At 34.0% G+C, this 16,629-nt stretch overlaps 1 protein-coding gene across 3 annotated transcripts in view; it reads right to left on the reverse strand.

Moving 5' to 3' along the window:
• The window catches only part of ASCC3 (activating signal cointegrator 1 complex subunit 3), a 357,007-nt gene that overhangs the window by 156,050 nt on the left and 184,328 nt on the right, over positions 1-16,629 (reverse strand). For all 3 annotated transcript variants that reach the window (XM_060616263.3, XM_060616264.3, XM_060616262.3), the window contains exon 14: positions 11,170-11,304. In XM_060616263.3, the coding sequence (XP_060472246.3) occupies positions 11,170-11,304 (135 nt within the window). The remainder of the gene's footprint in view (positions 1-11,169; positions 11,305-16,629) is intronic.

Genomic DNA, 16,629 nt, shown 5'->3' on the forward strand with positions numbered 1-16,629 from the left:
AAAAACTAAAATTTAACCAGGAGGCAAATATCTTCCTCCAAATGATGCCATTATTTCTCACAATCATTAGTGAGTATGAATTATTAATATTAGGAAAAATCCTCATCTTTGGTTAAGGGCTATTTTTATTATTCAATGTTTATAAAGATAATCAGCATGAGACAGTGGATCTGCTCACTTAGGAACATAAACCAATACCTGGCTTCTTTTTGGACAAAGGAGTTTAGAGATCTAAGGAATATACATGCAATCTTCCCCTATCTTTCTCTCTCTTTCAAAGCTCTTATTCCACTTTAAACATTATTCTCCAAGGCATCTAAAATTGGTTCTCTGACATCCATACCAAGTAATGTAATACTCCTTCCTCCATGAGGCTGTAGGAGGAAATCCATCGTCCCTCTCATCCCTGTTCTCAGGATAAGGTCCATTAGTCATCTGTTCACCTAGATCAACGGACTATGATCAGAATTTCTGGGGATCATGTTAAAAATTTTAGGGCCTTAATTTCAGATTCTGATTGACACCTGGCATAGGAATAGGTAATGGGGAATAAATCCTCTATTATACTAATGTCCCCACGATACTTGGTATTTCTTTGCTCTTGACTGAATTCCTTACCTTCTCTATTACTTCTCCACCTTAGGGTATGAAATTCTTCGCTCTACTCTCTGGAACTGCCACACAGTGATAGCAGACTATATCAAGCTCTTCTATCACCTCGGCTTAACTTGAAACTTGACTCTCCTTTACGGATTCTGTCTCCCATCCATCCCTGTTAAGTGGTGGGAGATGATATCTCTCTTCCCCATTACCATTTCCAGTCAATTATGTACTCAACTTTTGTAAAAATTCCTGCTCTTTTAAGTCCATCTGACTATGTCACCTGTTATTTAACCTTATCTAATGAAGACTTGATACCTATGGCTCCTAGTCTTTCTCTCCATCCCAATTCCTGTCATCATCCTAGGTGACAGTATTTTTCATGCGGACATCCAGAACACTCACCCTTCAGTTCCCTGACACCCTCATTTCCACTGACATCTCCTCTGTCCCACTTCAATCATATCAGGTATTATTTCTAGGCTTTGTCATCAATCTACAACTGTACCACTTTTAAAATCATTAGTACAAACACCTCAATTTCTGATCAAAGCTTCCTGTATTTCAAGCTTGCCCAGCTATTTTTTCAAAGTCCATTTTTTATCATTACTGACACTTGGAGATTACAATTCCTCTACTTTCTTTCTACTCATCAGCAGCACCTGCTCCCACCCCTCCACCCTAGTCCTTCTTTCTCCTGCTTAGAGAGCAGAGCTCAACATTTTAATCACACTCCTGCCAATTTCTTAAACTTATTTGCCCTTTTGTCATATCTGACTGGCAAAATGCCAAACTTGGATAATCCAAGGTGGCTAGTGCTTAAGAAAAATTACATACAGGGGCAACTTAAGACCACTCTAAATCCATTATCACAATCTCAACAAGCCCTTAACACTGGACAGCAATTCTGAAATGTCTTTACAGTCAATTTCTTTTCACATGTTTCACAAGATTTATATTAGGTTTCTTTTTTCCTCCACAAACTTCTAACCATCTTATTATCCTTGATTCTGAAAATGACCTTAATATATATTTCATAAAAAAATATAATACACCAGAGTAAAGCCCTCATCTTCTTGCCATATACCTAAAACCTATTTGCATCAGAACCCAGTTTTTAAATCTTCCCTCCTGTTATAATAGGAGTACCCTAACTCCTATATAAGGAAAATCTACTTGTTCTTTGGATTTCATTTCTCTCTACTTCTCAGGACTCATATTATCTGTAATCCCTTTTATTTTCTATATTAGTAATCAATCAATTTCAATCCCTTTTCATTCTCTCTTGAATAGTTGCCACAAAATACAAACATATCACTTCCACCTTGAAAATAATATGTCTACCCATCTGGGTACTACTTCATATTGCCTAGATTATCATCCCTTTTACTTATATAAATTCACTTCTCAAAATCAATGCCTGTACTTGGATTTTCTATTCTTACACTCATCAGCCAACTTAATCTATTTTTTTTGCTCTCCACTATGTGAACAGCAGCAACAACAAAAGCTCTAAATAATGTCACCAATATCTTCCATCTCGCTAAATACAATGATTATTTTGTAGCCCTCATATTACTTGACCACTCACAGCAGCACTCAGTATAGATGATCACTTCCTTCTCTTTGAAACACTCTTTCCTTGGCCTCTAGGACAGTATATTCCTCTGGATTAGGACAATGTCTTAGAGGGTTCCTTGTTGGCTCATTCTCCTCTATCTAATCATTAAATATTAGAATTCCTCGAAACTGATCCTGTATTCTTTTGTCACTCACATCCACTCCCATGGTTTTCCCACTCCAAAATGAACTGTGCTTCTGATATACCAGACTCATATCTATGCAATACTTATTCTACATCTCTAAGTATCTAGGCACTGAAAACTCAGCATATCCAAACAGAATTCAAGATCTGCACCCTTTCCTCCAAACTAACTTTCCTCCTTCTCCACTCTTCTTTTCCTTCACAAATGACCCAACTACCTACACCACAACGCAAGCCAGACATCTTTTAGAAGCCAGAAAACTTCTAGATCTCTTCCTCAATCATCCATATCTTATTAATCACAAATCCTAGCAATTTTGTTTCTCAAATATTCCCCAGTGAATCCACATCTTCAACTGGTCTTCCCAATACCCTCTTAGAGCCTTGCCTGCATGTATAATGATCTTATTAATAACACAAATCTGATGATCATACCCCCTTCCTTCCTCAACTCTGCTAATAATAATCCATTGTTTTTAAGATAAAACAGCAAATCTGTAACATGATTTACAAAGTCCTCATGATCTGGTCTTCGCCTATAACATAGATTCATCTTATGCCACAAACATGCCATTTGCCACTCTCCATCATCTTCTATATTTTATTCATTTTGACTTTTATTCACTTCCTTCAATGTGCTATTGCTTTTCTGCTGTCAGAACCTTTTCCTAGAACATTCTTCTGCTGTCCTTTGCTTTGTGACCTCCTAACCTTCGAACCTCAGCTTCAATGTCACTTTCTCAGCCAAGCCTTCTCTAACATCATAAGTCTAGATCAGATCCCCTAATTTTATTTTCCCATAGCAACTTTATCCCTTTTATTACACATGTAATTGAAATAAATTATTTAATTGGTTGACTAATCCCTCTGTCCTTCCAGAACATAAACTCCATAAGAGTAAAGGAGCAGGTACTTCTTTCTTCCTAAATAGTTTCCATTCTCAATTAAAGCAGAGAGTATTAATCAGCTCCTTCAATAAGCCTTCCTGTATTACACGGGCCAGAAGGTAAAACCTTTATTTTCCAGATTTCTTGCAGTCAGGGTTCTTGATGTAAAAAAATCAATTCTGCTAATTAGATGCCCGTGTGCAAGATCTGGATGATGGAGGTTAAGAGAAAACTATCTTTCTGCTATTGTCTTTTCCTGGTAAGCAAGATCTTGGAGAAATGAGGGCTGAAAATTATAATAGATGTATCATATGCTCAAAATTTGGCTTTCCAGTGTGTTCATGAACATTGAAAAGACATGCATAGCAGCAGTTGTGGCTTCTCAACTTCTAGATCACTATCACAGTAGCTGGTTCTTCAATTCAACAGTTTCAGTGGTAGCCCCCTGAATTCTACTTCTCCAATCTTACCAACACTGGTAAGTACCTAATTTCTTGCAAGATTCTGTTCTATTTAAAATGTACTGAGAGTGGTTTGTTTCCTTTACTGAATCCTGACTGATACAACATGTGTCTTCCTCAATACACTCTAAACAGGTTGACAGAAGAGTTTACTTAGCTTGATACCTATTGATCTACCACAGTCACTGGTGACTAGCTTACATTCACTAAATATTCACTGAGTGGCCATCACTAAAAACAGTTTGAGGCTCATGGGTATATAATCAATTCACAATGACACAGACTAATCTAATTCCCCATAACCAATTTTCATATGTCATTCTGGCTGTGCTAATTGTTCACTTTAACTTAGGAGAAAGGAAGTAAATGTGCTCTGTCCATGTTATATCCCTTGAAAGATGGTCTTGGTTCCCACAGAGGCTACCCTGATATTACTACAACCTAATTATATAGAAATAAGAGTATTCCAGAAATAGTACCTTAAATAGCAAAAGAGAAATCTCATCTAAAATTGCATTCTTTATATCCATTATACCCATTTGGCCATAAATGCTGAAATAACATCTAAAAAAAAAAAATCACACTGTGAAATGTAATTTTGATCCTTAAATTTTATCAATATAAATCTCTGTATATCTAGAGATTGAATAATCTTAGTTATTTAATCTACATGTCTTTAGAGTGCTTCCCCTACTAAAGTATTTTCAAATGAGAGAACAACAATATTCCAATTAACATAGTTTTCCAAAACAGCATGGTTACTTAACAACATATATAAATTTGTTGTAAGAAATTCATTCTATGCTTCTAAAATACATCTTCAAGTACATGAACAAAAATTACTGCAATCAGAATTTACTTAAAAGTAATAACAAAAGAAATCAGGAAAAAAAATCCAACGTTACTTTCTATGTCCCTTAAAAAGAGTCTTGTTTATTCAAAGTGAGCCATATATTAGACTACATTGATATGAACGCCTGGCCCACGGGATTTCCCCCTGCTTGAAGGAAAATGAGTCCTATTTTTCAGCACCCGAATTCTGGTCATATAACTTGTCTCTTCCACAATCTTCAAAAGCTTCTCAGTGCACATAAAGTCCAAACACTTAAGCATGTAATTTAAGGTCCTTCACATTCTGACCAAAATGTATGTGCCTGGCCCTTCATGCATCATACATAATAGTGAAAAGAGAACACTTTTCTATTTGTCCAAACAGATCCAGTGGTTTCCTTTGCTCACGTCCTCTTTCTTCTTTCCTTCAAATGCTCCTTACCCTTATTGCTGCATATTGAAATACAAGATCACTGTTTTGAATTAATCTACTTTTTTATGAATGGTTTGTTCTTCTCTTACATTACTGACCATATTTTGCTTTCCTTATATATTATTTGTAAACCCACTGTGACACTGTAACAACATCTGTGTCTTAACGATAGAGAAACTCCACCATGTTCAGCTACTTATTTTCAATGGCACAGGAAATTTGATCAATTAAAATTGACATGTTAACTTAGAATTGGACGTATCGTATACTCTAAAATAATTGTTCTCAATAGGTATATAAAATTTAATTGAACTGCTGTTCATACTTTAAAATTCCCCTACTGTTGGGTATTTATGTTGAATTTTTTCATTATAATGTATTGGAATAAAACTCTTGGTTTATATTACTTTTCCTTTTAATATGTCCTTGGAAAGATTCCCAGGTTTAGAATTTCAAGGTTAAAGGATCCAGAAGGAAGCGTGGCTCTTAACATACATTACCCAAAAAAAAAAAAAAAAAAAAAATTTCTTTTTAAAGGATTGAAAAGGTCACTGCCACAGAAAACCTAGGAATGTACCAAATCCTTGAATCATTTTTAGAAATGGGCATTCTCATTTTTAGCTTTTAAAGATTTATTTAGATTAAGAGTATACGGTCTGAATTTGCAAGATTTATCCAACAATTTTTTATTCCAATTTGCCTATTTTATTTCTTCTTTGCCCATTTACATACTGAAAATTTTATGTTTTAGTTATTAAACTTAATAAGCACACATATAAAGATGTAGATCCACATAAAAAGATGTAGTTACCAATATTTCCCCCAACCTGTTACTCCCTTTTACAATTCAAGGTATTATTTTTTGTTGTCCAAAAGCTAAAAATGTAAACGTTGTTACATCTGTCATTAGTTAAAGTTGTCATCTTCTCTTCCTTCAAAGTACATATGTAACCATTTACAGAGTGTCTACTGTGTATCAGGCAACGTATGTTACCTTACTTATTACAAAAACTTTAAGATCTAGGTATCATTGCCACTTTGTTCATGATGGAATTGTGGCTCAAGGAAATTGAAAAAGTTACAGTGCCTGAGTCCAGATTAATATTCAGGTCTGTGTGGATCCAAAGCCTTTATTGTACAAGAGGCTACTTCCCTTTGAAAACAGAATATTCGTGCTTTCCAAAATGCAATTAAACATTCAGTTCTATTTTTTAATTAATTTTCTTTGGTTTTATTTAAAAATATTAATACACTTTTGACATTCTTTCTATGTGGTTACAAGCAATTCTACAACAGTAGAATTACTATATTAACCTCCAAAAGGAAAGAGGTTGACATGGCTAAGGAAAGAATAAACTCTGAGAAAATAAATATTTTATGTATACTTAAAATTAAAAATAAGAGAAAGGGGGCTCTCAGGCACCTGCTACTGTCTTTAGCTAATAGATATCATCTATGCCAGGAGGAGAAAATTCTTATTTGGCTATACTAACTGTAAAACTGCTAAAGCAGAAATAAATAAAGCTATTAAGTATCAGATAACTTATATCAAAGTCAAATTCCTTTAATTTAGGCAAAGGTTAAAGTTGACCTATTGGAAAAAAAACAAGGAAATAGTTGGTAGCTTTGGATAATAATAAAGAAGTCAAAAAAATGACACTTGAAGTAGCTTGAGGGAACATATTGTTGGATTTTTCGTATTATTATTGGATTCATTATACTAAATATATTTAATAGATATTTCTAATAACTACATTCATGAGGCTTATTGTATGATAGACCATTTCTACATATAAGAAAAACTCTTAATATCCCTAATATATGTAAAAAAATCCAACCACATATCACTACCCATAAATCAGAGAAATACTGCACAGGGGTGAGTGGAAATACCCATCCCACTACTAGAATATTTAAAGCCTGTTAAAAACTTGTCCCTAAGGAAAGAATTTATTTGGCTTAGATTGCAAGTGAAACAGAATCTGAAGATTCTAACTGAAATATTCATTCAACTTGAAATTAAATCATAATTGAAAATAATAGCTTAATAATGAAAACATCTGCATCCCTAATGATATACTTCTATAAATGTAAGCTGCTACTATTCCTTTAAGGTATGCTGTACTTTACAGAAAATAGTGGTTTCTTAAGAAAGTGTCTTTGTGCAGGAGAGCAAAAAATATGCAGGGTAAATTAGGGAAAATTATTCATATTGTTTATTTTAAAATTTAGTTATTAATACATATTCTTAAAAGTAGATTGTTATAATATGACATGTAACATTTTATCATTGTTCAGTTTCCAAAATAATTTCATATAGCATTCCATTTGTTTCTCAATAACTACCAGAATAGGTGTTATTTACCCTATTATTATTCTATTTGATAGAATAGAAAGTAAGTTTCAGAAATATTTAGGTGTTTGGGGCACCTGGGTGGTCAGTCGGTTAAGCATCTGACTCTTGGTTTCTGGCTCAGGTCATGATTTCACAGTTCTGAGTTTTAGCCCTGCATTGGGCTCTGTGCTGACAGTGTAGAGCCTGCTTGGGATTCTCTCTCTGCCCCTTCTCTGCTTGTGCTGTTTCTGTCTGTCTCTCTCTCTAAATAAATAAATAAGGAGGAGGAGGAGGAGGAGGAGGAGGAGGAGGAGGAGGAGGAAGAGGAGGAAGAGGAGGACGACGAGGAGGAGGAGGAGGAGGAGGAGGAGGAGGAGGAGGAGGAGGAGGAAAAAATATTTATGTGTTTAAGGCCGCAGGGCTTCTAGAGGCCACATCAGAACCAGACCTTTTGTTAACGTGCCCTCTTGCTTTGGGCCTCATTAGGAATTCCTGATATACTACCTTCTCCATAGAGAGCCACAACCTCCATCTCCATAGCTTATGCTTAAGGTATACTTTCCTTTCCTTTCCCTATTTTCTTGTTTCAATGGACAATTTGGAAATATAGTTGGTTTTTCATAGGGGGTTAAATTTTATATTAAAGATGGGAAAGATATGAGGAGTCTAAAATATATTGTTACTTACTGGGAAGAAAAGAGTCATTTTTAGTTGTGGTTATGGCAAAAAATAGCCTTATTACAAACACACACACACACACACACACACACACACACACACACACAGAAAGAAAAGGAGAATACCTCCATGGAGTTTTACTTATTATTTATACAAATAAAGTTATACAGTGTTGAATAAAGCTGTAAAGAAATGCTTTTACAAACCATAATAGCTACGTCAGGAATTGAGACGGTTACATTTAAACACTTAGGGGTAAAGTACTAGTGTGGCACGGTAGGGATTTAGCTGTATTTCCATTAACAGGAGTCATGAGGCTAAATTTCTATGTACCACCATAGCAAATTTACCTTCTAATTTTATTTTAATGTTCTGAGTACTTAATTTCCCATTTTTCGAAGAACATGGGAAGGAATATCTCCGCCCATCATGACAATAGCTCCGCAGAATTGCTAGAATGTTAATACCATTAAGTTCAAAAGGAACTTAAAGAAATAAGAAGCATACAACTAGCACTAGAAAAACAATCTAAAATTCTGGAGCTTCGATAAAGCATTCAGAAAGATTACTTTATCTTTTGTTATAAAATCATATCCACTGAAGAAGGGCCAGCTTTTTGAATCTCTCCTTAGCAGAAATGGGGGATATGGTCGGACTGAAGAAATGTTCTTCCATTTTATTAAAAACAAAAACCAAACAAAAAGCCCTAAATGCTTTAGAAAGTCCCAGATCGGATTTGGTTTTGAATGCTTAGGATACAGAGTGGTAAAAAGGGCAGTCTTTGGAGTCAGACTGATTCCAGTCATGGCTCTACTACTTGTTACATGGTCGTCTCTGAGAAAATTATTTCCAGTTTCAGTTACCTTATCTATAAAGTGGGGATAAGAATCTCTAAGGGACAGAATAGTGGTGCAGATCAAATGAGAAAATCAAAGTGAGGCTGTCTCTTATAATGTTTGTCTCAGAAGAACAAAAACAACAACAAAAAAGTAATCTGGGGGTAACTACTATCAGCCAAACATTATATGAAAGGCTAGGAATATAATGATGAACAGGATAATGTTCCTTGAAAACATGTACTTTTTAATGAATGTTTGTGAATTTCATTTTTGTTTTAAAAAAATCCAATAACAATAGGTAGACTGGATGAAAATCAAATCAAAATATTTTTAAAAAGGTATAACAAAAATGATTTGAGATTTTCTAGTCTACTTAACTGTATTAAAACTTTTCATTTCTCCAGGTCTTTTTTTTTTTTTTTTTTTTTTTTTTTTTAAGCATAATGACCTTTGAAACTATTTGGTAACAATGCCTTAAATAAACATTATTTGAAACTGTGTCTATATAAATTATTTTATATGGTTTCAATATTTCATGTTATTTTGTAATTACTTACACATATATAATATCAAGGTATAATAAAAATACAGACTTACATCACAGGGTCTGTGAGGACTGAATGAGTTATCTATACAGCAATGAAAATGCCAGGCACAAGTAAACAGCTGATAAATATTAAGCACTATTACTATAGAAATTAAATAATAAACTGGCATTATTTACAATAGCAATAGCTCTCAGAACTGAGAGGTATGAATGAAGTAACCAGAAAGCCACAAGGTGGCTCTCAAGGCTTGGCTTTTAAACACAATCGAGTTGCTTTTTATTTCCAAAGAAATGAAAGAAGACTTATGAATGCCAACCTTTTTAAAGGCACTCATAAATTCATAATTAATAAATAACTGGAAGACTACAAAGCTGTTTAATAAGTGTTATATAATAGAAAATATTATTAAGCAGAAAAAAAAATGAAGAAAATGAACACATTTTATAGTTCTAAATTGAAAGAATCTGATGTTCAAAACAACTGACATCAGATTATCATATGCAGAATTTAAAATATCAACATAAAATGATGGCATTCATAGTGCAGTCATAACAATTAAGTACATCTTACTAACATGATAAATGTGAAAGTGTATACATAGTACAATATCTGGCAGCTAGCAGCTGTTTTGTAAATATCAGTTAAATCTTATGCATATAAAAAACTTTGAAGTTACTGTCATTTTATGTCCACTGAGTTTTTTATTTGAAAATTTATTTGAAAATTGTAATACTTTATTTGAAAATTTATTATCACAGCTTTAAATCTGGGCAAACGTTTTCTGTAAAGGGCCTTGTATTTAGGCTTATTAGTGGGCTACACAGTCCTTGCAGCAACAATTCAATTCTCCCCTCATAGTGCAAAAAAAGGCAGCCATTGACAACAAAAGGAGTCCAGCTATTTTCTAATAAAACTTTAATTAAAAAAAAAAAACAACAGGTGGCCAACTTTGGCCCTCAGGCTGTAGTCTATCCATTCTTGATATAAATCATTATCTCACATAATTAAATGAAATCTGTGAAAATCCTAGATACTATCAATACTCAAATTACCTAGAGAGGTGCTTGTCAAACTGTTATGCACATAAAATCACCTGAGGATTGAGGTGACATTCAGATTATGGTTTGGTGAATCTGGTATGGGGCCTGAGGTTCTCTGCATTTCTAGAGGACCCAGGCTTTTTAGGTCCTTTGACCAAACACTGTGCAGCAAGGCATTTGTTGTAAAAATTTCGGGTCTCAAACTTTCACATACTTTTTTTTTTTTAATCATATTTTTAAGTAATCACTCCACTCAATGTGGGACTTGAACTCACAACCTCGAGATCAAGAGTTGCATGCTCTACTGACTGAGTCAGCTAGGTGCCCCTAAACTTTCACATTCTCTTTTTAAGAGCTTTGGTTTGTGCAGTTTTCATGTGTTCATATTAACCTTAGAAATTAAAACTGAGAAATTAAAAAATAATAATGTTAGTTTTTAAAAATAATAATCCTATTAGATGTTAACATATTTTATGGAACTTAACAATATTTTCTGTTTTAACTATATTTTAAAGAGTAGGACTAAACACAATTCTAATCATAGAGATAGAGGTGATAATTGTACACATCATGCACCGGGATCCTTTGGAAGATCATTATATCAAGAGAAAAGTAAAGATTATAACATGATAAATATGTAAAATCAACTCCTTGGAAATTAAAGACCACAGATCTTTCATATATAAAATATCTGTAATATCTGGCACATTATATGCTTTAGTTCTTATATCTCGCCCTCATTTGTTTCCTACCTGTTTTTCTGCATGTCCATATTCAGTTCCTTGGGTAGGTAAAAAGCAGGAAATCTGACCACTATTTTTTGCTCTTTCTATTAGAGACATAGCTGTTCTTACAGTAGCATTTCGAGCATGCACAAACACCATCACCTAAAATAAAGGAAAACAGTTTATTTAATACTAAAATTCATTAAGAGACAGCTTAATACCAGTCTGAAAATCACTATATATAAACTATTAATTTTTCAAAATATAACCCCCAGTTTACGAATTCTCCAACATTTCCTTGTTTTAGAAGAAAGTGTATATAGGATAAAGGCAAGTTAAATAAAATTCAATAATAAGGCTTTACACATTGTTAATCTATACATTGGCATAAGTCAGAACTGAAATTAATGGATTATATAAAGCATGGAATTTAATTTGTGCTTTTCTCTTTTGAAGACATGATTCATGAGTACAATCATATATTATGGAGACAAGAGTATAAAAATATACAAAAGCCTTATTTCCCCACAGTCAGTGAAATTTCCAGTATCGTAAAGATGTTTAAGGAAACTGAAAACAATAAAAACACTCTTCCTTGGACAAAATCATGTCTAAAAACAACCACTCAAAATAGAGTTTAGGGAACTGCTGAAGATGAAAATGCTTCTAGAGAGGCATCTGGAATTTTCTGTTGTTTTTTGACCTTCCTGTGGAATTACTCAAAAAGTGACTGTGGAAATCTGAATTAGAGGGAAGTCACGTATCTGGGTGCTTTGTCAAGGAGAAGTGGAAAAAAGTACTTTCAGGAACAGTCACCAGGCAGAATGTCAATGCAACTGAAGAATATAAAATAAGAGAGTGATGAACACTCTGTATCTGCTGCCTAGCAGTGCCTGCCTTCTCTCTTTCCTATCTTTTTTTCTTTGGCCTTTGGCTTCCATTTACTCCCACATTCAGCTGGACGCAGCCTTCCCAAAGAGCCATTAGTATAACAAAAGTCGTTTTTATTCTTTCATATGGACAATTGATCTTTTTGAATTTTATATGATGAAAATGTCAGGTAATTCTGACATTTTAATTATAGTCCTAAACATACAACCTAAGGACAATCAGCAGTGTGGGTGCTTTGGGTGAATTAAGACAAATTCTAACCCCAGCTTCCAACCAAACTGAGACCTCTCAATCTCTCTGGAGTTACCATGGTATGCCCCGTAGGCCTCAACAACACGGAGGTCGTAATTCTTGCTTTTCCCTCAATATTTCTCCATATTTATCTCTTAATTATATTTTCCCAGAGGCTAGAACTTTGGTCTTATTTTCATGGTACACATTTAGAAAAATATGCAACTGATTGGTTTTAGTCAGGGAAAGGATAGACTCATGCTAGCTTCCCTAAATAAAAGAGAAGGTCATTTTGATAATGAGTAAAAGTGAAAAGGGGAGGGAAGCCTGGGATTTGGCCAGAAAGGAGACAGACTGACAAAGATCTAGAGCGCACAGTGTTTAATTTACCCATAATCATCTTACATCTACAACCCTGTCAAAGAAACTGTTCCATATATGGCACATCAATTAAAATTCAGAGTAGAGTAAAATCATAGTTAATAATCACCAAAGAAATTGGAATGCTTAAATTACTAATATTCTTTTGGAATGTGTTCAAAGTCAATGAGGGTAGATCATCTGGAGAAGACCCAAAGTTCCTCAATGAAAAACTCCTGAAGCGTTTAGAGACAATAAAACAAGTATCACAAGTCACCTAGAGAGATTTAACATTAGTTAATCACAGCCATTAAGGATGTAAAGCTTCAGCTTTTATACTATGTCAGAGTTCTAACTTATGTGCTGATACTAACGTGTTTTTTAAAAAAATGTGATAAGAATCTCTCTAAAGAGCATACTAATAAAATTTATTTCAGTAAGTTTCATGAATACTTGGAAAAGTCTTCTGTTTTCCTTATTTTCAACTACAAAAAACAAACAAACAAACAAAAAAGTCTGATTTTGATAGGTTTGCTAGCTTTCTGGGGAAATGTCTTTATTTCATAGGATGTCAAGAGACTGTCATTTAAGCTCAGTGTAACATTTTTCAGCATTATTGACATAAGTTGTTTAATACTAAGTTAGATATAAAATTCTGTTAACTATAATGCCCTGTTGAAGCTTCACCAGTTCAGAATCTCTCATCTTCTACCATTCTGTCTCTTGTAAAAAGTTTTTCAACTGCGAGTTTCTTTTTAAAAAGGCAGATTTTTTCCTCTTATATAAAATTAAGGTTTATCACGCACACAGCTTCACTAACCCCTAACATTAAATTTAAGAAAATATCATTTAAAATGAAATTATTTTTAATTAATTAATTCATTCATTCATTCAAATGTTTCTGAGAATTCTGAAAATTACTATCAAGCCCTGAGAAAACTGTAAAAAAGAGAGGCCAAAGTCCCTGCCCTCATAGAGATGACAATCTAGTATGATGTATTTAAGCACAAAATATTTTTATGAAGTATTTAGCAGCCATGTATCATACTGTTAAAAGAAGAAATATAAAAATGAACAAGACATGGTTCATACGTAAAAGGCATGTACAACTTAAAGAGGCAGAGAAAACAGTAACACATGGAGCATGGATAACACAGGAATGCTAAACATGGAGCTGGTGGGTCTCCTTTGTTCATCCATTGCACTGTATTTACATAGTACCTACTGAGTACCAAACAACGTACTGAGCACCAGGGATACGATACATATGTTCCAAGGCTCAGAATGGCTATACTACTGTTGATGAGAAAGAATCACTAGTAATCAGCCCTACCTGGCTACAAAAGCAGGGTACAGGATGGATGGAGTAGTATTTAAAATATTTATCCTTGGTAATTTTAGTGTGTTAGCTTGAAGAAGTATGTTCTCGTTCAAAAGTTTCTTACACTGAGTCCCAAGGACCTCTTCATCAGAATCACTGCTGGTGCTCATCAAAATAGATTTCTGGGTCCTCCCCTAAAACCAACTGAGTAAGAATATCTAGGGATGAGGTCTAAAAATTGAATTATTAACAACTTTTGAGATGACCACTGCACTACTGTGTGAAATTGGTTAATAATGACCACCAACTTAGTTTTCTTCTTCTGAGTTAAAACAAGTTTAAAAGGAAACATATATAAAACCACCACTACAGAGATGATTTTAAAAATTCCCTAATAACCTATGTTTATTTACCTATATAAATGAAATATTAGGAAATATGAAGGTATTTCATATAACCAGTATAGCCCCAAGATCATTTCCCAGATGGGTTTTTATAATGCAACCAGATTTCTATTCTCCATAATTCAAATACCACATTATGCAAATCCTGTTGATATGAAGAACATAAGGGAAAATAAAATATGACCCTAAATCTTCATTAATTATTTCATTCTGACTTGTCAACTTATCATTTTGCAAATTATTTTCTACTGCAGCCAAGAGAAATATTAGTTACAACTTAAAGTGGCAATTTCTTTTTATTAAATGATCCATCACTCCTTGTTCAGTAAAATAAACTCTTTTTATTATTAAGAATTTTCTGTTTAGAGGCTCCAACAGAAGCCATTACAAGGTTTAAGGTCCTATAACATACTTGATTTTATGGTTTGTTAATTTGGTTAATTAATTTAAATAGACTCATATGAAAATTATAACAGAGAGGACAGCACTGTTTCATTTGGCAGAAATAGCTCCAAATTAATCTTAAACACTACTGGTAACCAAACAGCAGTTAAATGGGCATATGCCATTAAAATAAGATTACAACAATAGATTCAAGCCAACAACACTGGTAAATTTTAATTGCTTTATAAAAAAGTTTACATTTTTACTTGACATTTGTTAGATTAATACATTTAAAAATATTATATTTGTTTTTAGTTTAAAAAGCCATTTATTTTAAATATACAAAATGAAATCAGTCCTGGACTAGGAAAGAAAGTGAATTTGAGTTCTGGCTCTGTTATTTGCTTTGCCAAAGATCTGTTCTTCACATGAGATGACGATTAAAAGTAATGAAAGAATGAAAGCTCAGATAAATCATCATTCAAAAAACTAGAATGCTTAGGTAACTCATATTGTTTTGGTGTATTCAAAGGAAAGAAGGACATGTTATTTGAAAAATTCCCAAAATTCTACTTAGAAGCATTATTAAAGAGCAATGTGATTTAGAAAAAAACAAAAAAATCTCTTTGATTCTTATTTCCTCCAGTCCACAGATAGTCACTAGTGTCACGGGATTATTATAAAAATAGAAGTATATAATGTCAGTGAAAACACTGCATTTAGTAAAGCAATAGCTCTCAAACTCTAGAATTTGTTCATTTTGGCCACTCTGACTGGCGTGAGGTGATATGTGAGTGTGGTTTTGATTTGTATTTCCCTGATAAGGAGCGACGTGGAACATCTTTTCATGTGCCTGTTGGCCATCCGGATGTCTTCTTTAGAGAAGTGTCTATTCATGTTTTCTGCCCATTTCTTCACTGGGTTATTTGTTTTTCGGGTGTGGAGTTTGATGAGCTCTTTATAGATTTTGGATACTAGCCCTTTGTCCGATATGTCATTTGCAAATATCTTTTCCCATTCCGTTGGTTGCCTTTTAGTTTTGTTGGCTGTTTCCTTTGCTGTGCAGAAGCTTTTTATCTTCATAAGGTCCCAGTAATTCATTTTTGCTTTTAATTCCCTTGCTTTAGAAATTGTGGTTTATATACACAATGGAATACTACGTGGCAATGAGAAAGAATGAAATATGGCCTTTTGTAGCAACGTGGATGGAACTGGAGAGTGTGATGCTAAGTGAAATAAGCCATACAGAGAAAGACAGATACCATATGGTTTCACTCTTATGTGGATCCTGAGAAACTTAACAGAAACCCATGGGGGAGGGGAAGGAAAAAAAAAAAAGGTTAGAGTGGGAGAGAGCCAAAGCATAAGAGACTGTTGAAAACTGAGAACAAACTGAGGGTTGATGGGGGGTGGGAGGGAGGGGAGGGTGGGTGATGGGTATTGAGGAGGGCACCTTTTGGGATGAGCACTGGGTGTTGTATAGAAACCAATTTGACAATAAATTTCATATATTGAAAAAAAAAATAAAAAAAATAAAAAAAAAAAAAACAAAAACAAAAACAAAAAAACCCTTCTCCTCCACCCATTTAGAACATTCCAATATCTTTGGGAGGATGGAGAGCACAGCCAAATCATTTTCTGTGTTTTGTAGTTCTAACGGGGAGTGCCACAACAGATGCGTTTCAGATATATTTATGTAACACAAGAGCATGTAGGCACAAAATAGTTTTGATTGGCATGGCCATGTTACCACATCTGTGTTATCAGGTAAATGCAATTTTAAAAGGTCTGGTTCTGCAGGCTGTGTACCCAAGAGACATCTGTGGAGGGATGCTACAAGTAATTACAGAGTTCTCATTTTAGGCCTGCCAGTGCTGGACAGCTGAACACACTCAG

This window comes from Panthera onca, chromosome B2 (assembly GCF_046562875.1).
Source record: "Panthera onca isolate mPanOnc1 chromosome B2, mPanOnc1 haplotype 2, whole genome shotgun sequence".
Lineage (NCBI taxonomy): Eukaryota > Metazoa > Chordata > Mammalia > Carnivora > Felidae > Panthera > Panthera onca.